This window comes from Trifolium pratense, linkage group LG3, assembly GCF_020283565.1.
Source record: "Trifolium pratense cultivar HEN17-A07 linkage group LG3, ARS_RC_1.1, whole genome shotgun sequence".
NCBI classification, from domain to species: Eukaryota; Viridiplantae; Streptophyta; class Magnoliopsida; order Fabales; family Fabaceae; genus Trifolium; species Trifolium pratense.
The window spans coordinates 26110144-26134872 of NC_060061.1; the positions used below are offsets into that span (position 1 = coordinate 26110144).

The 24729-nt window shown below is 34.5% G+C and overlaps 1 protein-coding gene and 1 pseudogene across 1 annotated transcript; both read left to right on the forward strand.

Annotated features, from left to right (window-relative positions):
- The first annotated feature begins 383 nt into the window (after positions 1 to 383).
- On the forward strand, positions 384 to 2052 carry LOC123917682. Its single transcript, XM_045969470.1, has 5 exons — positions 384 to 524; positions 699 to 982; positions 1272 to 1312; positions 1497 to 1572; positions 1996 to 2052. Exons 2-5 carry the CDS (start codon positions 803 to 805, stop codon positions 2023 to 2025), a joined length of 327 nt encoding a protein of 108 aa, XP_045825426.1. The 5' UTR covers positions 384 to 524; positions 699 to 802; the 3' UTR covers positions 2026 to 2052.
- A 7529-nt stretch (positions 2053 to 9581) lies between these two features.
- LOC123917679 lies at positions 9582 to 19399 on the forward strand (annotated as a pseudogene).
- Positions 19400 to 24729: the final 5330 nt, after the last annotated feature.

The following is a 24729-nucleotide window of genomic DNA, read 5'->3' on the forward strand; positions in this document are numbered from 1 at the left end:
AAATGAAATGATGAAACGGCTGAGCGGAGAGTTTTTCAATACTCTCTTTCATTCATTCTGATTCATTCAGCCGCATGGATTTCGAATTTCTCGATGACTTAGCAATTGAGGGACAGTTGCGGATAACGTCACAGTTAATTGAAGTGCGACTTCCGCTGATCCACTCTCGCCCTAGGTGTACGATCTATCTCTCTTTCTCCGATACATTCCATTCTCTGACGTATAATTTAGGTTTATGATTATGATGACACATTGCTTATAAATCTCCAATCAAGGTCTTTTGTATGAATGCTTATTTTCAATTCAATTGGTTTGTTTATTTGTCTGTTTGTTGCTTCTCATATTCCCTAACTAACTAACAACATTCCAAGTTACTCATACAACAACAGCGCCGCTGCAAAAATGGCCACTTCTGATTTGCTTAATGAGTTGACCAAACCCACTTTTATGATCGATCCTGATCTCGAACTTATCAACATACAACAACTTGACGATGCTGCTGGTGATATATAAGCGTCTGGGAGGTATGTCCACTTCTTTCTTAAACCTAGATTGAAGTTTATCTTTCTGATTTTACAGCAGTGTCTAGAAGTTTCTCAAGAATTTCAGTTTGTTCTAGACTTTCAGTATATAATTTTTTTTTCCTGTTAAACTGGCCACACAAATCTTCCATTAGCAATTCATTTTTAAAATTGTAGGTCGCTCATATGATTCAAGCAGAGTCTAATTCAGAAAAGAGGGATGAATATATTCAGCGTTTGATGCTGCTCCCAAATCAGGTATTTTGATTGCTTTAGAAGCCATGTCATTTGCCAAATATCCTCATTGTTATGCCCGAGTTTTTGTGAAAATTTTCTGGAAACCAAGTATGATAATTAATGCATGTGATTTACAATTTTTCCTCCTGCGGAAATGGATGGAAATTATAGGTCAGGCACATCAAAATGTTGAAGCAGGGCTTACATTCTTAACCTTATTGGCTGTAAGTTTTCATGTGTATTTACCTCATAATCTGTCATACTGTGTCCACAATTGGCGACTTAAAACCATGAATTGGAAACAAATTTAAAATACAATTACATCAACTTGACCTGATACATTTGTAAATTAGAGAAATTATCTTAAATCATTGTTAATGACATTGACAACCATATTAGAGAAATTATCTTAAATTTTTCTGGTATGAGTCTTATCTAAGCTTCCTAATTCAATTGATTGTATATTTGTTTGATTTTTATTTGTAATTTGATTAGTTAATAATGGTCTTTCAGTTTCTGTGCAAAATACACGTGCAAGTGCATCTACTGCAGCGGTGGGTCTATACTTTAGTTTGATAAATCTGGGTTTTAGTTTCATTTCTTTAATGCGTTGTACCTGATGATTATTTTTAACTCATTATTTTGTGATTGAATGCAAGATGTTAGTTTTTGCATATGGTGCTTTAAAGTTCTTTTCTGACAAATATCCTTGACTATTTTTATTCTGGATACTTTTAGGTACATACCTGGTCTGTGGATGCCAACCAGTTCATTGCTGATGGAGAGGATGCCACTTATAGCAGCCGCATTTCTGGTCTCTTAACTTTCCTTAATATTGTATTTGTCATTTTAAATTTTTAAAGGTGATGGTTTATTTCAAATTGGTTGAAAGGTTCCTATGTCCTTTGTTCATCATGATTATGTTTTATGTCTGTTATAATAATAATGACTTTAATTCTTGTATGTACTACCATTTTCGACTTTTCTAGAATTGCATCAGTGTGGAACCTACATTAACTTATTCATCACCGCCCTTTTTTGTTAACAAATGGATGGATTGGATGGATATTGTTCTGTATCCTTATGGATAGATAAATTGGAATACATTATTGCATTTAGTATGCATCACAAATATAACTGAACTTAACTCTCTAGACTTCATGGATATCCATTAGAAACATTTTGGTTGGTTCATTAGCCAACTCTGATCAAGTTATCCAATTGGTCTTTGACGCAGAACGGAAGCGCTAGGTTAGCAAAACGCTAAACCTAATTGATAAAGACAAGCCGCAAGCACAAACTTGTCAAGATAGGGTTTCGGAGTCCACCGAAAATTGAGATAAAACTCGAATATTTTATTGAATAAAAAACTGCCTTCAAGGCTACAATAATTTAGCTTAAATAGGAGTGAAAAATAAAATTAACAAATCTCCTAAAAGATTATAAAAATAAAAATAACAAACCTAGCTAAATAAAAATTACAAATCTACCTAAAATATAAAAATAACTAACCTAGGTGAAATATAAAAATAAGGAATCAACCTAAAATATAATAAAACTAAATCTAACTAAAATAATAAAATACAGAAGAAATCCTCCTACATCAGACTCCTCTACCTCAAAAGAACTCGACCCCAAGTTCTCGTCTTGATAAAGAGCTTCCTTTGCAGGTTGACTCCTCCAATGAACAAGAGACCACCCTCCTGGATCCCATTGAATTAAGTGAGAGGACCTGTCTCGTGTCAACACATCCAAATAACCACCGGGGTTCCATTGCTCAAAGATAGAACACAGAATTTGAAATTTATCACAAAAGGGTAATACCCAACTCAGTTAACATGTTTGAGCTAGTGCCTAAACCATAAGATTTAAGGTAAAATCCGAATTGAACCCGATCTATAAGCAAATCCTTGAGTTCAATGTGACGGCTGTGATGCGAAGGTTTTGCTAAGATGGAAGTCGCCGCCTGCATCCTAGTGTCCGGAGGTTCTAGTGGCGGTGAGGTTGTTGCCGGATTTCGCACAAATACATCTGGCCTAAACGGAGCCGCCACAGGTAGGTCGACATCAAGTTGTGGATCGCCAGACTTGCACAAGACAATTTTTTTTATCCTAGTTGGATTCTCTTCACCTCCCTTTTCGGACACAACTTCCTCATCCTCAGAACTCGAGTCATTAGTAGATGGGTTGTTGTCGCCGTTTCTGTTGTTGTTACTGTTTCTATTGCTGTTGTAGTTTCGGTTGTTGTTGGATAACGTTGTCACCTGTGTTGTCAGAGCTGTGATGGCCGCGGTTAAAGCCGTCATGGCACCGTAAAACTCTGCTTTCGTCACCGGTTGATCTCCCATCTGATCACGTTAGAAAAGAACAGGAGAAACCTGCTCTGATACCAACTGACGCAGTACGGAAGCGCTAGGTTAGCAAAACGCTAAACCTAATGGATAAAGACAAGCCGCAAACACAAACTTGTTAAAATAGGGTTTCAGAGTCCACCGAAAGAGTAATTTGGAATCAACCAAATTTGAGAAAAATCTCTGAATTTTTATTGAATCAAAAGGTTGCCTTCAAGGCTACAATAATTTAGCTTAAATAGGAGTGAAAAATAAAATTAACAAATCTCCTAAAAGATTGTAAAAATAAAAATAACAAACCTAGCTAAATAAAAATTACAAATCTACCTAAAATATAAAAATAACTAACCTAGGTGAAATATAAAAATAAGGAATCAACCTAAAATATAATAAAACTAAATCTAACTAAAATAATAAAGTACAGAAGAAATCCTCCTACATCAGTCTTGAATTCTGCAAACTTTGGAGTTTTGCCAATATGTAATCTCTACTTTGCATTACTGTTATTTAGTTTGTTCGTATGGATTTATGTATATTTTATAGAGGTATTCACGAGCTTCATCAGAAAATTGCTTCTTGTAGGCGTGCTTTTACTGGAAGAGTTAGTCAATTCTTTTGATGGTGAAGGATTTCTGGCCATCATAGATGCATCAAAACAATGGTTCAATGAGTCTCAAGTAATAAAAGTGGAATGCAATGCAAGCTGGTGGAGGGTAAATACATAATTTCTGTTTTCCTTGGATCTAGAATTTTTCTAGTATGACTTGACTAGTAGAGAGTATAATGTGATTTTAATTGGCTTGCTGACAAAGGCAATTTTTAAATAATTTCTGATTCTCAATCCTCCTCTTTTTTTTATTCTTTTTCTTTTCTGTAACTCTTTTAGAAACATTACTAAATACTGAGGAAGAACGATGTAGTCTAGCTCCTCACCATCGGAAAGTTCCTCTTTATTACACAGACTTAAAGAAAAAAAGATTGAAAAACCCTCAGATATTTGAGGGTCTACCAACGTTCTTTCCCAAAGTGCCCCAGAGTCTTCACACAAATATCTGGATGCCTCAACTAGGATTGTCAAGCTTATCTAATCCTTCCTCGTCATGTTTATTCCCTCCTTCCTTCGCGTGAAAGATATGCTGTATTAATATTGTCATGGTATGCACCCAATGGTCCCAATTTGTAACATGAGAAAAAGTTTTTGCTTTTGCATCAATCATTTCATGGAACTTACCTTTTCTAAGTTCTAAAGTCAGTACTATACATATTAATTGTGTCAGATAAGAGAAGATACTCTTTTTGCCTTGTCCTCTCTTTCAGAACAACTGCTTGAGACACAGGTATGTGATATTGATTTCAGTTTTCTTAATTCTTATGGGCTGATATACATGCTTAAAATTTATATCTCCATTTTCAATAACTGGGTTATATTTTGCACTGAGATATACTTATACTTTATATATATATATTATGTTCTTCATATAGGAGTCAGGGTTTCGGACAAGTAACTTGAAGAACATGATTGAACAGATTGTTGCTGAGGACTTTCTAATAGGTCATTTCTCAAATGCTTCCTTAAGCTTCCTTTATGCTTCAGTTATGATACATGCATGCATATGCGCGCGTGTGTGTATTTATTTCACTTTCCCTCTTTTTTTGTGACAGATTCTCTTGAATACCCCTTTCTATATGCTCGTATCTTTACTTCAGTTGCCAAATTCTCCTGTGGTAACTATTTTGTGTCCTTTTTTATTTTCTCAGATAGTTACTCCTTCTCTGTCAAACTTTTAACTTCTCTTAATTTACAGATAAGCAATGAAGTACTAGAGCACTCTCTTGATGCTGCACTGAAGGCAATTACAATGAATGTGTAAGCAAACACGTGTCAATTTGTATTCTTTGTACATTAAGCTTTCTTCTAACTATCTGACAGGCCTCCACCTGTAAAAGTAGGTGCCTGCAGTTATTCAGTTTATTTTCATCCCTCACGGATCTTCTTAAGAAATTCTTCACTTAGTGTACCTCGTTTAGGAATTGATATTTATGAATTGATTTGAAGTTGATTTTAACCTAGCTTAGGATTTGATATTTCAAAAATTTCTTTTAAAATATTTTATTGGAAACAACATTTAGTTGCTTCATTAGTTTGGAAGATTTAATTGGCTGATTTATTTTTTAGATATGAAGTTTGTTTTTGAAACTTAGGCTTAATTTCTACATTTTTGTGTTTTAGATTTGCATTTTTAACATGAATGAAATTGACAATTTGTAGTTTTGTAGTAGAGTGGAAGAACAAAAACTGAATTACAAAATAGAAATTGACAAGTCCAGTGATAGTAGCATTTGTTTTCAGGTTTTGAAGGATTTGTAGTTTTGTTGTAGAGTGGAAGAACAAAAATTGAATGGTGGAGCAATGCATTTGTTTTCATGCATTGAATGGTGGAGCAACATCAAACAAGGTTTGTATAGTGAATTTTTGAGCATTATTTGGTGGCTTGATAAGATAGTGAAGGCTCAGTGTGTATTTCTAAACTTTGTTTGGCCATTTTTTATTTATGTTTTGTTTTTAACTCTGATAGGGTTCAATTGATATAGAAAAGGAAAATTGAAACACAGAGTTCAACAAAAGGGAAATTATACTTATTTTATTGAATAAGGTTAGAGATCAAACGGGATCTAACCATGAATACAATATAGTAAGAAAAGTAGAAATAAAAACAGGAAATTAGGGTAAAATAAGCATTTCGAGCTGCTTATGCACTCCTCTGCAAAGACTGTGACTGAATATTTTTCTGCGTACTCCTCCAATCATCAAATCCTAATAAATAGGAAACTAAATCCCTATTCTCTCTCCAATCAGAATAATCAGGAACTAAATCCCTATTCTCTCTCCAATCAGAATAATTAGGAAACTAGAGCCCTATTCTCTCTCCACCACGTGGCTATTCGCACCTCTCTCTTTATTTTTACGCTTCCTTGTATAAACAATATCATACCTATCAATACCCCCTCCTTCAAGACTCTCTTTGACCTCAAAGAGAAAATCAGGAAACTCTTGTCTCATCTTTTGAACCAATTCCCATGAGTTTTCAATTTCTGGTAATCCTTGCCATTTTACTAACACCTCCAACTCTCCTTTTTCATTGACCCTAGTGTCTCTTGCCTCCTCCGGGCCTGGTTCCAATTGCCAACTCTCATTCATGCAAGTAGGTAAAGGTTGAGTTTCTACATTAGTTGAAACTGCCTTCTTTAGCAAGGATGCATGAAAAACAGGATGCACTCTACTGTCTTCAGGTAGCTTAAGTTTGTAAGCCACAGCTCCTACTCTTTCCAATATCTCATAGGGTCCATAATATCTAGGACTCAATTTTTGATTGAACCTTTTCGCCAACTTTTGCAACTTATAAGGTTGGATTTTCAAATAAACCGTGTCTCCTACTTGATAATCCACCTCTCTTCTATGCTTATTGGCCTGTACCCTCATTTGATCTTGGGCTTTCAGCAGTTGATCTTTCATTTCCCTAATCATTTCATTTCTTTCAGCAGTCAATTTATTGACTTCTTCTACCGCAGAAAGTTGCACATCTCTTCTAACTAAGATTGGCGGGCTTCTCCCATACAAAGCTTCAAAAGGAGTGGACTTAATAGAGGCATGGTAATTGGTGTTGTACCAGTATTCTGCCCATGCTAACCACTTAGGCCACATCTTAGGCTGTCTCCCTGTCAAGCATCTTAAGTACGTTTCCAAACATCTATTCACCACCTCAGTCTGTCCATCAGATTGGGGATGATATGCACTACTGTACTTTAGCTTTGTACCAGCCTGTTTGAATAATTCTGTCCAAAAAGAACTCAGAAAAACTCTGTCCCTGTCAGAAACTATTGAGCTAGGAAAACCGTGTAATCTTACTATTTCTTTGATAAACAGTTCTGCTATATCTTTGGCTGTGTAGGGATGCTTTACTGGCAAGAAATGAGCATATTTTGTCAATCTATCAACTACTACCATAATAGTATCAACTCCTTGAACTTTAGGCAATCCACCTATAAAGTCCATAGAGATATCACTCCATAATTGAGTGGGAATGGGTAATGGTTGTAAAAGACCTCCAGGACTCAGAGTTTGGTATTTGTTCCTTTGACAAACTTCACAAGATTCAACATAGGCTTTGATGTTTTTTCTCATTTCCTCCCAAAACACCAAACCGGCAATCTTCTTGTACACTTCTTCAAATCTTGCAATTACTTCTTCCCAGTCAGAATTAATTCCATGATTACTTTGGTTCTCTGCCTGCACTTCATGCACATAAAACCCCATTCCTTCTTTAGAGATAGCTTTCAACAATGTTCTCCAATTAACTTGACTACTGCACATGGATGGATCACCTTGAATCATGTACTTGTTGCCCTGCACCTCCCATTTCAGACACAAGTTACCAAAGTTTGCTTCTTTATTGCCCAAACTAGCTAACCAGTCCATTCCCAAAACCATCTCTGAACCACCAAGTTCCATGATAAAAAAATGCTGTTGAAATTTAACATCTTGGATGCTAAATCCCAACTCTTCACAAACCCCATGATTTTTCACCTTCTCTCCGTTACCTACTTCAATGATATAAGCAGGTGTCTCAGTCACTGCTAAACTAAGCTCATTCACCAATTTAGAAGCTATGAAATTGCTTGTAGCTCCTGAATCTATTAATGTCAACACTCTCCTACCTCCTATATCAGCCCACACTTTAAAAGACTTGTTGGAGGTGAATCCATCTTTACTCTGCAAGGACAATTGTAATGTCTTTAGTTCCTCCACTAATTCCACCTCCTCCTTCTGTTCTTCCACCCAATCCTCTCCTTCCTCCTCTTCACTACTTGCTTCACATAATTTCAATTGCATGTGCTTGAATTTGCACCCATGTTCCCTATTCCACTTATCCCCACACTTGAAACATAGTCCCTTCTTACTTCTTTCTTCTAATTCTGCAGGGTTAAGACTTCTTCCCTTTCGGTTATCAGTATTCACTGAGCTACTCTTCCCATTCTCCTTCTTAAACCCACCATACTCCCCAGGGTCCTTGAACCTTGAGGTACCTCCTCTATCCCTCCAACCACTTCCTCTCTTCCACACAACTTCATTTTTCTCTTCAATGAGTAAAGCCTTGTCCATTAAATCAGCCAAGTCATGGCTTTCATACAATTTCAGTTCTGCTTGAATTTCTTCCTTCAACCCATTTAAAAAAATTGACTCCAACATCACCCTTTCCTCCCTACGTAATGGTGCTACCAGTTCTTCAAATTTGTCTCTGTACTCCAAAACAGTCCCTTTTTGCTTTAGACTGAGTAGTGGTCCCAATGGGTTCTGCAATAACCCAGGTTGGAATCTTTTAAGTACTGCTATTTTGAACTCTCCCCAAGTTCGCAATGGTGTTTGTGTTTCCCACCATTGAAACCAGTTCAAAGCCTTCTCCTCCAACGCCAACACCACAGTATCCACTTTGTCCTGCACACGTATTTCAGCCAACCTGAAATATCGTTCTACTCGTACTAACCACCCATAGGCATCCTCCCCTTTGAAGATCGGTATATCTAATCGCCTCCCACTTCTTCCCAATTGAAAACGGCGACCACCATTATTACGTGCTGGACGACGTCGTGATTCTGATGACACGTCGCTGTGATCGCTCCCATCGTCTTCCTCGTGGTTCCGATTTCGTCCATGACGCTGGCGGTTTTGTGTTTCAGCCATAATTTGACGAACCTGATCCGCCGAGATCTGAGGACGCAATTGCAATTCTACCAACATCTGACGCATTTGTTCCATCGTCGCCTCCATCGTGCTTGTTTTCTGTTCTACGAGATCGATTCTATTTTCCATATTGTTACACTGTCAGAGATCTAACCAAGGCTCTAGATACCAATTGACAGGGTTCAATTGATATAGAAAAGGAAAATTGAAACACAGAGTTCAACAAAAGGGAAATTATACTTATTTTATTGAATAAGGTTAGAGATCAAACGGGATCTAACCATGAATACAATATAGTAAGAAAAGTAGAAATAAAAACAGGAAATTAGGGTAAAATAAGCATTTCGAGCTGCTTATGCACTCCTCTGCAAAGACTGTGACTGAATATTTTTCTGCGTACTCCTCCAATCAGCAAATCCTAATAAATAGGAAACTAAATCCCTATTCTCTCTCCAATCAGAATAATCAGGAACTAAATCCCTATTCTCTCTCCAATCAGAATAATTAGGAAACTAGAGCCCTATTCTCTCTCCACCACGTGGCTATTCGCACCTCTCTCTTTATTTTTACGCTTCCTTGTATAAACAATATCATACCTATCAAACTCACTATTCTTGCATGCTTTTTAATGGGCAGAGAGAGGATATGATAATGATAATAGAAGTATTGAATTGTAGTGATCAACATAGCAATGAACTGGTTGTGAAAGGTGTTGGGTGATCTTACTCAAACTATTGAGATTAATGGTTGAGGTCTGTACTTCCTTTGCAATTTCTATAATGCAACCTCTATTGTTTTTTAATGTCATTGTACATTATACTGTTGTTTATTCTACTCTTCTGCAGTTGTGTGCATATTCTACTTTACTTTAATGTTGTTGCAAATTCTACTTTATTCTATTCTTCTGCTTTTAAGTGTAATAATAGGTGAAAAGTGGGCTATTAATTTATGTCTGTGATATGAAAATGCGGCTGGAAGTGGGGTATTGATTTGTAGTGTGAGATTTATCAACATTGTGTGGTTTCTTATGATTTTGATGACTTTATGAATTGGATTTGTTTATAACATTATATAAGCTACTGTAATAGATTTGTGTTGGAATAATTGATTATACTTCCATTTCATTGATTTTGTTGTTACTTATTCCCGTAATAAATCTGTTGGGATCTAGGTTTGTTTAATAAGAATTATGTTGATTTCGATCTCAATTCTTATTGAACCTTATTTGAAAGGGAACAAAGAGAGACTTCAGTAAGATGATTTTAGAGGTCAAGCAGGCGTTGAACCATTTTGTGTCAATGAGGTTGTCAGCGACGACAACTCGTCGTGTTTCAACCTGAAACCAATGACAAACTCCAACTCTGATCAAGGTAAAATATTAAAATCCTTCGGAAAATGATCCAACTTTTTTTACCCTCACTTTGATGTTTTGTTAAGTTGTAATGTTAGAGGAAATCAAGTGTGATGCGTCTCTTTGGTTTATTAGGTATTTGATTCATCAAGTGTTTGTTTTTTGGTTGTTTTATTATAGGAAAGAAAGATACAATATGTATTGCACTTGCTGATGTCGAGGTTGTGAGAAACAATCTTAGTGTTAGGCTTAGAGATGCTGTTTCCGTTCATCAATGTCCTGTTATTGACATTTTTATTTCTTATTGTTTAGTTATCCTTACAACGACATTTTTTGATTGCACACTTTTCCAATTTGAATATAGTATCTTTGATTGCAGGGAAAATGGTAGAGAATCTTGGACCTTAATGAGATAAGATGGAACCTAAAGAGAGAAACCCTTACTGCACTAGCTAGTTGCCACCTTATGTGATACTTATCAAGTGTTCCTTTGTGATTTTGTTTGTCTTCTTAAATTATTAGTCTATTCTTATTTACTATTTATTAGTCTTGCAATTTGTTGGTCTTTGAAATTACCAGAGAATCAATAGTTTGGCTAACATGTTCTTACTAGTTTCTTAAATTTACTTAGTACATTGCCCAACCCTTCCATCTTTAAGGTGTGCTTATGAAGATCAAGAACTAGAAGTGTGTGTGAGTTTAATTTGGATGTTGTTTTCATTTGTATCGGCATTTTTCTAGAGATGATGGAGACAGCAAAGTAAAGCTAAGAAATTTAAAGTCAAAGAGCTTGTCAACTCGGGTCAGCTCGAATTCATGTATGTAATCTAATTACTAGTTTGTGTATCATTTCTTTTCAAATTCATGTTTGTAGTTTATGTTTTAACATTACAGTAGCTAATGATTGGGACATGGATTGTTAGCTGTCTGTCAGAATAGCACGAGTTCACAAAAATTAGTAAGTTAGAACTGTTGGATGAAGATGAGACGGTTAATATTTTAAGTTGGATAAATTGGGTTTTGGGATTTGAGCCGTTTGATTGTCATTCAACGATTCTGATTTGCGACTGGTGATACATAAATTACATGCAAGTTTCCCTGATTAATGATTATACACACTGCAACATTTTTTAGTTTAGGCCACAATTAACCTTGACCGCGGCTAAAAAACCGTGGCTTAAAATACGAATAGGCCACACTTTCTAAACGGTCGCTTAAAATTTACATATGTAGTACACTTTCTAGTTTTATAAAAAAAACCACAGCCTATTACATTTTAGGTGACACTTGAACAATGGTTTAAAACTGTTGATATTTATGACCACCCAAGAAAACCGTAGCTTATTTTACTTTTGATATTCACTCATTATAACCGTGGACTATTATTACATTCTAGGCAACCAATTCTAACGGTGGCCTAAAGTTCTATATGTTGCCTTTACCTTTACATTTACCTATGTCAATTTTTTTTATTTCCTTTTTTTTTTTATCAGTCCCCTCCTTTAAGTTTTCAATCCCCCTCTCAAAATTTTCACTCTCCCTCTCTGAATTTTTGAACATACCCCTCTTTTCTTTCTTGGAATGGTAAGAATTCTTAGGCGACCAATTTGCCTCCTGCCCCGCCAACTCTACTACTGAGAATAAAATGTTAATAAGATTGAGAATGAAAATAAAGCCCAAAGCCATAGTTCAGTGGCTTTATATTTGGATAAAGTTAAGACTAGCTCAGACAGGGCCATGATTTGGGATCCATTGAGACCCGATTCTTTCTGTTAAGACATGCTTACCAACATTATTATCATTTGATTATGTATCTGTTAGAAAATAAAACATGTCAACATCATAGTATTTATGAGTTATTCTATTGAATCTATTCTATGTGTTTGGTGTACTAAGAGCATACTTAGTTCTATTCTATGTGTTTCTCCCTCTCTTGTAATTGACGGTAGCTTCGTATATAGTTTGCTTCATTAATCCATGTTTTTAGTGTGCTTGACATATAGCTTCCTAGTTTGCTTAGTTAGTCCAAGTTTTTAGTGTGCTTGAGATAATATAGTTTTTAGTGTTTTTAGTTAATCCAAGATTAAATAGAGACTAATTCTATAGCCTAATCTTGTTATTGTGCATGACCTTTTAGTGTAGCATACCCAAGCATTATTGTTTTGTTGTTGTAGATAACTATTCCCAACATTCTTTACAAGGAAAGTACTAGGTATGTTACTTTAACATTGTTAGTTTAAATCAATGTATTATTGGATCTGATTAACATATGCCAAGAAACTGACCAATTCTTCTATATTGACTAGTATTTAGGAAGTATTTGCTTTAAAACTTGTCTCTCTGTTAAGGACTCCATATGCTCCGATTATTGTTAATGACAAATTGACAACCATAGTAGAGAAATTATCTTAAATTTTTCTAGTATGAATCTTACTTTTTGGTACATTAGATATATGATTATGTTTATGTTGCAGATAAAATGACAAAGATAGTTTGGGGAGACTCTACTAGAATGATTCAATGTATGCAAACTTGTAGCTGATCCTAATGCCACATTGTAATTTCTTTGCATATATAATATGCTTTAAGGTACATTGATATTAGCTTGGTATATGAAGAGTGTGCTTGACATATAACTTCTCAAGATTTTAGTTGAAGTGGTTCGTGTTTATTTTATCATTTCTAATTTTATGTTTGTCATTGACTCTGAAGCATGTACTCCGACACAAATATCTGACACAACATGGACACGTAAAGAAAAAAGGCTGGACACTGACACCACTGCATATATTAAAGATCTAAATTGAGAATCAAAGTGGATCTAAATTGAGCAATTTATTTTATTAAAAACATTTTTTCTGTGCTTCATCACTGATCCTTGGTTTGCTATGATTTGATTTTATATATCTGAGATGTTGCTGCTGCGGTTTTTGTAAGACAGAGTTTGTGGCCGGAACTTGTGCCAAATCTGCAGACTTCTATTCAAAATAGCCATCTGCTCAGACCCTTTCAGGTATTCGAAATTCACTGTTGGTGGCCTTGATAATTTGTAAATTTTTGTTATTTAATGCAATTTGTCATGATATGCTTTTTATGTGAATTGAATGTTATATATAATTAAACTATTTGTGTAAAATCTTTGTATGCTGATTGAGATGTATATAACTTCGTTTATGAAAATTCATATTGTTGTATTATTAGTAGAGATGACAATGGGGTCTCTTTGCCTTATACACTACAAAATATGCTCCTTTTAGCGGGGCTTTATTTTAGACGGTTCAGAAAAACCCCCACAGATTGAAATAATGTTTACCCCACCGCCTTTTTTTTTATTCAGTACCCGCGTTTATTATTGGAATATTTTTCTTCTTTTTATTTTTTCAGTTCCCACTCTTTCATTTTCATTTCTATCGAACAACAATGAGAAAAATCTCAGTGAAGAACAAATTGTAACCGCTTCACTCCTCTCTCCCTCCGCCGCATCTTTCACTCCGCCGCTTCTCTCCCTCCGCCGCATCTCTCACTCGGCTGCTTCTCTTCCTCCACCGCAAGCTTCTCTTCCACTGCCTCACTCCTCTTTCCCTCCATCGCAAGGTAATATCTCGATTTCGTTGTCTCGATTTAGTTCATCTGCTTCTTGTTCTTCCACATGCTTTCTTGATTTTCTTCAATTTATATGATTTGTTTGATTGTAATATCAGTTTTATCGATTTTGTTCAATTTCCAGTTTGAATTAGGGTTTCTCTGTATACGATTTATTTGAATTTGATACCAATTTGATTGAATTTGTTCAATTTCCAGTTTAACTTCAAGGTCATGGTAACTTCAGATTTTTTTACTTAGTTCAAAACAAGTATTACTATAATCCTTTGAAACTGAATATTGTATACATTATTATCCTTCATTCGATTTTTTTGTTCAGTTTCAGTGTTCACTCAGCTCGATTACTGTAGAAAAGCATATGTGTGATAACTGACGGTAATATTTTATTATGAAGGAAAGGGCTCCTTTTATAGGAGAGAAAATACAAAATCAACTCCTTTATTTTAGGAGTAATATAATGACTCTTAAATAAGTATAATGACTCTTAAATAAGAAAATAAATAGTACTAAATAGGAAATATTTCAACACCCTCCTCAAGTTGGTGCATAGATGTCAATCATGCCCAACTTGCTGATCAAGTATTCAAATGTTGTTCTTCCCAAGCTTTTGGTCAATATTTCAGCGGTCTGTTGATAACTGATATGTTTTGTACGATCATGTTGAACCGGATTATGAGCTATGCTTATACCTGCCTTGTTGTCACAGCACAATTTCAATGGGAGTTCTACCTCTATCTTCAGTTCTTTTAGGACCCTGAGAATCCACATACCTTCACAAATTCCTTGGGCCATTGCTCTAAACTCAGCTTCAGCACTACTTGCAACTACTCCTTGTTTTTTGCTTCTCCAAGTCACTAGATTCCCCCACACATATGTGCAATAACCTGAAGTTGATTTTCTATCAATAATGGACCCTGCCCAATCTGCATCAGTGAATATTGCCACATTTTTAACATTGGTCTTCTTGAAGAATAACCCTTTTCCAGGAGTTGCTTTAAAGTATCTCAAGATTCTGTGCACTGCTCAAGGTGTTCTTCATATGGTGCATGCATGAATTGACTCACAACACTAACAGAGAAATGTCAGGACAAGTATGAGCCAAATATATTAATTTTCCAACCAATCTCTGATATCTTCCGGTGTCAACTGGTGTGTCCCCTTTCTCCCAAAGTTTGGCACTTTGGTCCATCGGTGTGTCAGCAGGCTTAGAACCACTCATACATGTCTCTTGTAGGAGATCAAGAACATATTTTCTCTGAGAAACAACAATTCCTTTCTTTGACCTTGCTACTTCCATGCCAAGGAAATACTTGAGGGGACCCAAGTCTTTGATTTCAAAATCTGCTGCTAAGTTTCTTTTTAATCTCCATTTTTATCTCATCATTACCTGTAAGAATAATATCATCAACATAGACTATCAAAACAGTTATCATTCCATTTTGACCTGACTTTGTGAATAAAGTATGATCTGCTTGTCCTTGAGTATATTCCTATTTCTTCACAGACTGAGTAAACTTTTCAAACCAAGCTCTCGGAGATTGTTTCAACCCGTACAAGGATTTCTTTAGTTTACACACCTGTGACCCAAAGGTTTCTTCAAAACCTGGAGGACAATCTATATATACTTCTTCTAAATCACCATTTAGAAAAGCATTTTTGACATCTAGCTGATGGAGAGGCCGGTCTAAGTTAGCAGCAAGGGATAAGAGTATTCTGATTGTGTTAAGTTTTGCAACATGAGCAAAGGTCTCTGAGTAATCTATGCCATAGGTCCGAGTGAATCCTTTTGCAACCAATCGAGCTTTGTACCTTCCGATTGATCCATTAGAATGGTATTTTATTGTGAACAGCCACTACATCCCACAGTTCTTTTACCTGCCGGCAGAGTTGTGGCACTCCAAGTTTTATTCTTTTCAAGAGCTTTCATCTCCTCAAAAACAGCTTCCTTCCACTTTGGAATTTCTAGAGCCTCCTGTACATTCTTAGGAATTTTGACACTAGATAGATTAGAAGTAAATGCAGCAAAATAGGGAGACAAGTTTGAATATGATACAAAGTTAGACGAAGAGTGCCTAATACATGGCCTACCTGGCTTCCTATGGGCTATGGGAACATTAAGACCAGTATATTGTTTCCTAAGTTCTATGGGGACATCAAGGTCGGTATATAAAGAATTATGATCAAGGAGAGATTTACCTGTCTAAGTCGGTTGACAAAACCAACTCCACAAAGTAGAACCCACAGGGAAACAAGAGGTGAAGAATTGGATCCTGAAAGAGCTATAGCAAGAGCAAGTAGTATCCATGCTGCAACAGCAGCTGACATTGCCATACGACCAACATCAGTCGTGAGGGGTTTGAGCTCAGCTAGGATACGAGCGAGGATAGGAAAGGCGGTAATCGAAAGAGAAACACCCATGAAAACAAGGAAGGGAGTTCGATCAGCGTCTTTGGATATTGTGGCACGAAGAACAAGTGAGGTGCCAATGCCAAGTAGAAATGGGACTGGGATTCCAGCAAGGGCTATGCATATGGATTTAGAACCAGTTCTTCGTATCGAACACATGTCGAGTTCAAGACCTACTAGAAATAAGAAGAATAGTAGGCCAATGTTGGCTAGTGTTTCAAGAACTGTCAAGCTTTTATTAGGGAAAAATATTTCTAGAAATTTCTTGTTCCTCCCAATTGTTGATGGTCCTAGTAATATTCCTCCCTGCATTTGTTTTCAACACAAATTATTAGAGATAAATTTAGTTAAGAGATTGTTAAGTTAATATAATTATCTCTTTGTTATCTTCTTTATTTTCATATCTATAATCTATAACAATATATAAAGGGGATAGGGGAGTTTGGGCTGGCTTTTTTTGGGTCCATTTTGCCCTTTACTATAATTTGAAATAACACTTAACAATAATACCAACAATACCCTTTATTTTTTTATTAACAACAAATTTTTTTTATAAGACATTTTTTTTCTTCTTTTTCATGTTGTCTAAGAGGCTTGCAAAGAAATGCATTGAATCTTGTAAAAACAACCACCAAACATATTTGAACAATTAATAAGGGAAGTGCAAAATCCATAGGATTTTCATGTTGAAATGCCCCATTGGAAGTGGCCTTCATTGGTGTTGGACATGTTGGATCGTGGGGTAGCCATTTTTAATTTTTTTATGTATACTATACAACAACAAAATTTATGTATATAGAATTAAATCTTTCTATCTACAAGAAAAAAAAATTGATCTTTCTTAATCCTTCATCTATTGTGAAAGTGAAAGAATTTTTTTTGTTTTACATAGAAAAAATAAAAACGCAGAGGAAACAAAGTTTTTAAAGTGAGAGAAGAAAAATGCATTAGTTACTAATTGTGCTTGTGATGATTATTTATGAACACACACTCACGAAAATTTTGCTAGAGGGTGATTTGTCATGAAAGGTAATGAAGCTTTGAGTTTACTACCATGCTATATATAGTATTGTTTTATATTATTAGTAGAGTGTGACACGAGGGCTATGTCTCCCATGTATCCAGTGCATCACATTTTGAAGATGACAGAGGACTATACTCAAGCTTTGAGCAGTAGCAGCACTGTGATGATGAGAGAAGAAAGAGTTTCCATGATTGGATGGTTGCCACCGAAAGAGAATTTTGTCAAGTTGAACACTGATGGCGCAAACAAGGACAACATGGTAGCGGGGTGTGGAGGAGTAATCCAGGACTGTCAAGGGGAGTGGATTGGAGGATTTGCTAAATGTGTAGGAGTGTGCTCAGCATTTGTGGTAGAGATATGGGGGGGTTCTTGAAGGGCTCAAATATGCTAGGAGATGGCTTTCATAAAGTGGAGCCAAGTATTGATTCAAAAGTGCAAGTAATTACTTCTGGTTGCACCAGTAGCTCAATGGGAGGTACATTGGTGAAGCAAATTCAAAGGCTTCTAAATTTAGGATAGGAAGTAGAGGTGTCTCAAGCAAAGGTGTCTCAAGCAAATAAGTGAGTGGATGCGATGGCTAACTTGGGATGCTCGCTTGATTATGAGACAAGGACCTTCGTAATTTGCCCGTCTTTTCTTAGTGATATTATTTCATGAGATACTATGGAGATCACTACCCCTAAATTAATTTCTGTGTATTTTTTTTTTCTTTTGGGCTTAGGCCCTCGTTATTATAAAAAAATAAAAATAAATTGGGTACTAAATTCCCTATAAAAGGAAAAGAGTCAAATACACACACCAAAAAAATCTATCTAAATCTAATAATGTGTTTGGATGAGGAATTTTAACGACGGAAAGTAATATTTTGAGGGAATTAAAATGATTTGTTAAAATTCATTATTTGAATAATAATTTAAAGGATTTGTGAAATTCTAAGAATTTTGAAAATGATTTGTTCCTTTTAAAAATGAGGAATTTTAAAATGACACCTAATTAGAGAGAATTGACAATTCTCTTGTGTTTCTTTTTTTTTTGTACAAATTTCTCGTGTTTCTAATTTGATTCAAATATAATATATTAAAATTTGAAAAAAAAAATGAATTTTTAAATGATTTAATAATAAAAACAGAAAAACTGTATTTTCAAAAAAGTCAATGCCGGACCATCACAGTCAACGTCGGAGCTCCGTAAATTGGTCAAAAAAGGGTATATTTATAAATTAAAATTTCACACTATGTGCAGGTAATGCTTGTAGCTGGCACTGAGACTGTAGCTACAACCATGGAATGGGCACTCTCACTTCTCCTAAACCATCCAGAAAAATTGAATGAGGTAAGGGTTGAGATAGACACTTATTTGAAACAAGATGAACTTATGACTGAATCAGATGCTATGAAACTAAACTACTTGCAAAAAGTAATCATGGAAACACTTCGTTTATACCCTGTGGCTCCATTATTAATACCACATGAATCTTCCAATGATTGTATTGTTTGTGGATTTAATATACCAAAAGGGACAATGCTTCTTGTGAATCTATGGACACTCTACATAGAGACCCTAACTTATGGGTAAATCCAACATGGTTTGTGCCAGAGAGATTTGAAGAAGGTGAATTAGGTAATGATGAAATTTACAATATGCTTCCATTTGGTATTGGAAGAAGATCTTGTCCTGGTTCTGTTTTAGCAAAACGTTTTATGGGACATGCAATAGGATCTTTGATTCAAGCTTTTGAGTGGGAGAGAATAAGTGATGAAAAAATTGATATGAGTGATGGAATAGGGCTTACAATGCCTAAAGTTGAACCATTGGTTGCATTATGCAAGCCACGCCAAATTATGATCAAGGCTTTGTCCAATATATAGTAAGTTATGTATTTTTTATACAATTTGTGGTGTGGGTAACTAAGTAAAAAATATGTATAAAAAACTAAAATAAAAGTGGACATGAAAAGTTTGTCGTTAAATTTCTATATAATGTCAACCTTAGGAAGAGGAAATGTTGACATAAAGACACTTGTGATTTGTGAATGTGGGTGTTTGAAGTTAAAAGTTAACTAGTATAATATTTGTGCGTACGCAGCGTCGCAGCGTTGTTGCAATATTTTTTTATTGTAGGACGAATATTGTATAGTACGAAATTAGTCCTGTTATAAAATTATTCCTCATTGCAAAGATTTTTATCTGATGTATGATAGTTATAGAATAAGGTAAGATTATTTGTGATATTATGAACGAAAATTATTTTTCTATCATTTTGAAACAGATGGATTAGTAATATGAGTTCCTATTACATCGTGCAGACTTGTAATTATTTTAGGCATCGTTGATAAATATATATCATGTATCTTTTCATCGCTCGTTGATTTGAATTATAAATATTTACTAAATATCAAAATTGATAAATTTAATTAAGAAATATTTTTGTTTATAATTAAAAAATTTATATATTAGTGTTTGTAGTCGTTTTTATCGTTTTTGACCTATTTTAGGGTCATTTATATAGTTTTGGCCAATTTTACTGTTTGTAGTCATTTTTATGGTTTTTGGCCAATTTTTGTGTTTTTAGTCGTTTTTATGGTTTTTGGCCAATTTTAGGGTCGTTTTTGGGATTTTGGCCAATTTTAGTGTTTGTAGTGGTTTTTAATGTTTTTTGCCTATTTTAGGGTCGTTCTTTAGTTTTTGGCCAATTTAAGTGTTTGTAGTCGTTTTAATGGGTTATGGCCAATTTTATTGTTCGTAGTCGTTTTTTACGGTTTTTCGCCTATTTTAGGTCGTTCATATGGTTTTTGGCCTATTTTAGGTCGTTTATATGGTTTTTGGTCAATTTTTGTGTTTTTAGTCGTTTTTATGTTTGTAGTGGTTTTTAATGTTTTTGGCCTATTTTAGGTCGTTTATATGGTTTTTGGCCAATTTTAGTTTTTGTAGTTGTTTTTATTGTTTTTGGCCAATTTTAGTGTTTGTAGTCATTTTTATGGTTTTTGGCCTATTTTAGGTCGTTTATATGGTTTTTGGCCAATTTTAGTGTTTGTAGTCGTTTTTATGCTTTTTGGCCTATTTTATTGTTTGTAGTCGTTTTTATGGTTTTTGGCATATTTTAGGGTCGATATTTGGGATTTTGGCCAATTTTAGTGTTTGTAGTGGTTTTAATGTTTTTGGCCTATTTTAGGGTCGTTCTTTAGTTTTTGGCCAATTTAAGTGTTTGTAGTCGTTTTTATGGGTTATGGCCTATTTTAGTGTTCGTAGTCGTTTTTATAGTTTTTGGCCTATTTTAGGCTCGTTTATATGGATTTTGGCCAATTTTAGTGTTTGTAGTCGTTTTTATGGTTTTTAGCCAATTTTTAGTGTTTGTAGTCATTTTTATGTTTTTTGGCCTATTTTAGGGTCGTTTATATAGTTTTTTGCCAATTTTAGTGTTTGTAGTCGTGTTTATGCTTTTTGGCCTATTTTACGTCGTTTATATGGTTTTTGGCCAATTTTAGTTTTTGTAGTCGTTTTTATTGTTTTTTGCCAATTTTAGTGTTTGTAGTCATTTTTATGGTTTTTGGCCTATTTTAGGTCGTTTATATGGTTTTTGGCCAATTTTAGTGTTTGTAGTGGTTTAATGGTTTTGGCCTATTTTAGGGTCGTTCTTTAGTTTTTGGCCAATTTAAGTGGTTGTAGTCGTTTTTAAGGGTTATGGCCAATTTTAGTGTTTGTAGTCGTTTTTATGCTTTTTGGCCTATTTTATTGTTTGTAGTCGTTTTTATGGTTTTTAGCATATTTTAGAGTCGATATTTTGGATTTTGGCCAATTTTAGTGTTTGTAGTGGTTTTTAATGTTTTTGGCCTATTTTAGGGTCGTTCTTTAGTTTTTTGCCAATTTAAGTGTTTGTTGTCATTTTTATGGGTTATGGCCAATTTTAGTGTTTGTAGTCATATTTATGGTTTTGGCCTATTTTAGCTCGTTTATATGGATTTTGGCCAATTTTAGTGTTTGTAGTCGTTTTTATGTTTTTTGGCCAATTTTTAGTGTTTGTAGTCATTTTTATGTTTTTTGGCCTATTTTAGGGTCGTTTATATAGTTTTTTGCCAATTTTAGTGTTTGTAGTCGTGTTTATGCTTTTTGGCCTATTTTAGGTCGTTTATATGGTTTTTGGCCAATTTTAGTTTTTGTAGTCGTTTTTATTGTTTTTGGCCAATTTAAGTGTTTGTAGTCGTTTTTATGGGTTATGGCCAATTTTAGTGTTCGTAGTAGTTTTTATGGTTTTTGGCCTATTTTAGGTCGTTTATATGGTTTTTGGCCAATTTTGGTGTTTCTAGTTGTTTTTATGGTTTTTGGCCTATTTTAGGGTCGTTTATATAGTTTTTGGCCAATTTTAGTGTTTGTAGTCGTTTTTATGGTTTTTGGCCTATTTTAGGGTCATTTATATAGTTTTGGCCAATTTTAGTGTTTGTAGTCATTTTTATGGTTTTTGGCCAATTTTTGTGTTTTTAGTCGTTTTTATGGTTTTTGGCCAATTTTAGGGTCGTTTTTGAGATTTTGGCCAATTTTAGTGTTTGTAGTGGTTTTTAATGTTTTTTGCCTATTTTAGGGTCGTTCTTTAGTTTTTGGCCAATTTAAGTGTTTGTAGTCGTTTTAATGGGTTATGGCCAATTTTATTGTTCGTAGTCGTTTTTTATGGTTTTTCGCCTATTTTAGGTCGTTTATATGGTTTTTGGCCAATTTTGGTGTTTGTAGTTGTTTTTATGGTTTTTGGCCTATTTTAGGTCGTTTATATGTTTTTGGCCTATTTTAGTTTGTTTATATGGTTTTTGGCCAATTTTTGTGTTTTTAGTCTTTTTTATGTTTGTAGTGGTTTTTAATATTTTTGGCCTATTTTAGGTCGTTTATATGGTTTTTGGCCAATTTTAGTTTTTGTAGTTGTTTTTATTGTTTTTGGCCAATTTTAGTGTTTGTAGTCATTTTTATGCTTTTTGGCCTATTTTATTATTTGTAGTCGTTTTTATGGTTTTTGGCATATTTTAGGGTCGATATTTGGGATTTTGGCCAATTTTAGTGTTTGTAGTGGTTTTAATGTTTTTGGCCTATTTTAGGGTCGTTCTTTAGTTTTTGGCCAATTTAAGTGTTTGTAGTCGTTTTAATGGGTTATGGCCTATTTTAGTGTTCGTAGTTGTTTTTATGGTTTTTGGCCTATTTTAGGCTCGTTTATATGGATTTTGGCCAATTTTAGTGTTTGTAGTCGTTTTTATGGTTTTTGGCATATTTTAGGGTCGATATTTGGGATTTTGGCCAATTTTAGTGTTTGTAGTGGTTTTAATGTTTTTGGCCTATTTTAGGGTCGTTCTTTAGTTTTTGGCCAATTTAAGTGTTTGAAGTCGTTTTTATGGGTTATGGCCTATTTTAGTGTTCGTAGTCGTTTTTATGGTTTTTGGCCTATTTTAGGCTCGTTTATATGGATTTTGGCCAATTTTAGTGTTTGTAGTCGTTTTTATGGTTTTTGGCCAATTTTTAGTGTTTGTAGTCATTTTTGTGTTTTTTGGCCTTTTTTAGGGTCGTTTATATAGTTTTTTGCCAATTTTAGTGTTTGTAGTCGTGTTTATGCTTTTTGGCCTATTTTAGGTCGTTTATATGGTTTTTGGCCAATTTTAGTGTTTGTAGTGGTTTAATGGTTTTGGCCTATTTTAGGGTCGTTATTTAGTTTTTGGCCAATTTAAGTGGTTGTAGTCGTTTTTAAGGGTTATGGCCAATTTTAGTGTTTGTAGTCGTTTTTATGCTTTTTGGCCTATTTTATTGTTTGTAGTCGTTTTTATGGTTTTTGGCATATTTTAGAGTCGATATTTTGGATTTTGGCCAATTTTAGTGTTTGTAGTGGTTTTTAATGTTTTTGGCCTATTTTAGGGTCGTTCTTTAGTTTTTGGCCAATTTTAGTGTTCGTAGTCGTTTTTATGATTTTTGGCCTATTTTAGGCTCGTTTATATGGATTTTGGCCAATTTTAGTGTTTGTAGTCGTTTTTATGGTTTTTGGCATATTTTAGGGTCGATATTTGGGATTTTGGCCAATTTTAGTGTTTGTAGTGGTTTTAATGTTTTTGGCCTATTTTAGGGTCGTTCTTTAGTTTTTGGCCAATTTAAGTGTTTGAAGTCGTTTTTATGGGTTATGGCCTATTTTAGTGTTCGTAGTCGTTTTTATGGTTTTTGGCCAATTTTAGTGTTTGTAGTCGCTTTTATGGTTTTTGGCCAATTTTTAGTGTTTGTAGTCATTTTTGTGTTTTTTGGCCTTTTTTAGGGTCGTTTATATGGTTTTTGGCCAATTTTAGTGTTTGCAGTCGTTTTTATGGTTTTTGGCCAATTTTAGGTCGTTTATATGGTTTTTGGCCAATTTTAGTTTTTGTAGTCGTTTTTATTGTTTTTGGCCAATTTTAGTGTTTGTAGTCATTTTTTTGGTTTTTGGCCTATTTTAGGTCGTTTATATGGTTTTTGGCCAATTTTAGTGTTTGTAGTGGTTTAATGGTTTTGGCCTATTTTAGGGTCGTTCTTTAGTTTTTGGCCAATTTAAGTGGTTGTAGTCGTTTTTAAGGGTTATGGCCAATTTTAGTGTTTGTAGTCGTTTTTATGCTTTTTGGCCTATTTTATTGTTTGTAGTCGTTTTTATGGTTTTTAGCATATTTTAGAGTCGATATTTTGGATTTTGGCCAATTTTAGTGTTTGTAGTGGTTTTTAATGTTTTTGGCCTATTTTAGGGTCGTTCTTTAGTTTTTTGCCAATTTAAGTGTTTGTTGTCATTTTTATGGGTTATGGCCAATTTTAGTGTTTGTAGTCATATTTATGGTTTTGGCCTATTTTAGCTCGTTTATATGGATTTTGGCCAATTTTAGTGTTTGTAGTCGTTTTTATGGTTTTTGGCATATTTTAGGGTCGATATTTGGGATTTTGGCCAATTTTAATGTTTGTAGTGGTTTTAATGTTTTTGGCCTATTTTAGGGTCGTTCTTTAGTTTTTGGCCAATTTAAGTGTTTGAAGTCGTTTTTATGGGTTATGGCCTATTTTAGTGTTCGTAGTCGTTTTTATGGTTTTTGGCTTATTTTAGGCTCGTTTATATGGATTTTGGCCAATTTTAGTGTTTGTAGTCGTTTTTATGGTTTTTGGCCAATTTTTAGTGTTTGTAGTCATTTTTGTGTTTTTTGGCCTTTTTTAGGGTCGTTTATATAGTTTTTTGCCAATTTTAGTGTTTGTAGTCGTGTTTATGCTTTTTGGCCTATTTTAGGTCGTTTATATGGTTTTTGGCCAATTTTAGTGTTTGTAGTGGTTTAATGGTTTTGGCCTAATTTAGGGTCGTTCTTTAGTTTTTGGCCAATTTAAGTGGTTGTAGTCGTTTTTAAGGGTTATGGCCAATTTTAGTGTTTGTAGTCGTTTTTATGCTTTTTGGCCTATTTTATTGTTTGTAGTCGTTTTTATGGTTTTTGGCATATTTTAGAGTCGATATTTTGGATTTTGGCCAATTTTAGTGTTTGTA

Coding starts and splice junctions, on each gene's coding strand:
- LOC123917682 (XM_045969470.1), top strand. CDS start 803: ATGTCATTTGCCAAATATCCTCATTGTTATGCCCGAGTTTTTGTGAAA. Junction 1,313..1,496: donor CAAGTGCATCTACTGCAGCG/GTGGGTCTATAC, acceptor GGATACTTTTAG/GTACATACCTGGTCTGTGGA. Junction 1,573..1,995: donor TTATAGCAGCCGCATTTCTG/GTCTCTTAACTT, acceptor TCTTTGACGCAG/AACGGAAGCGCTAGGTTAGC.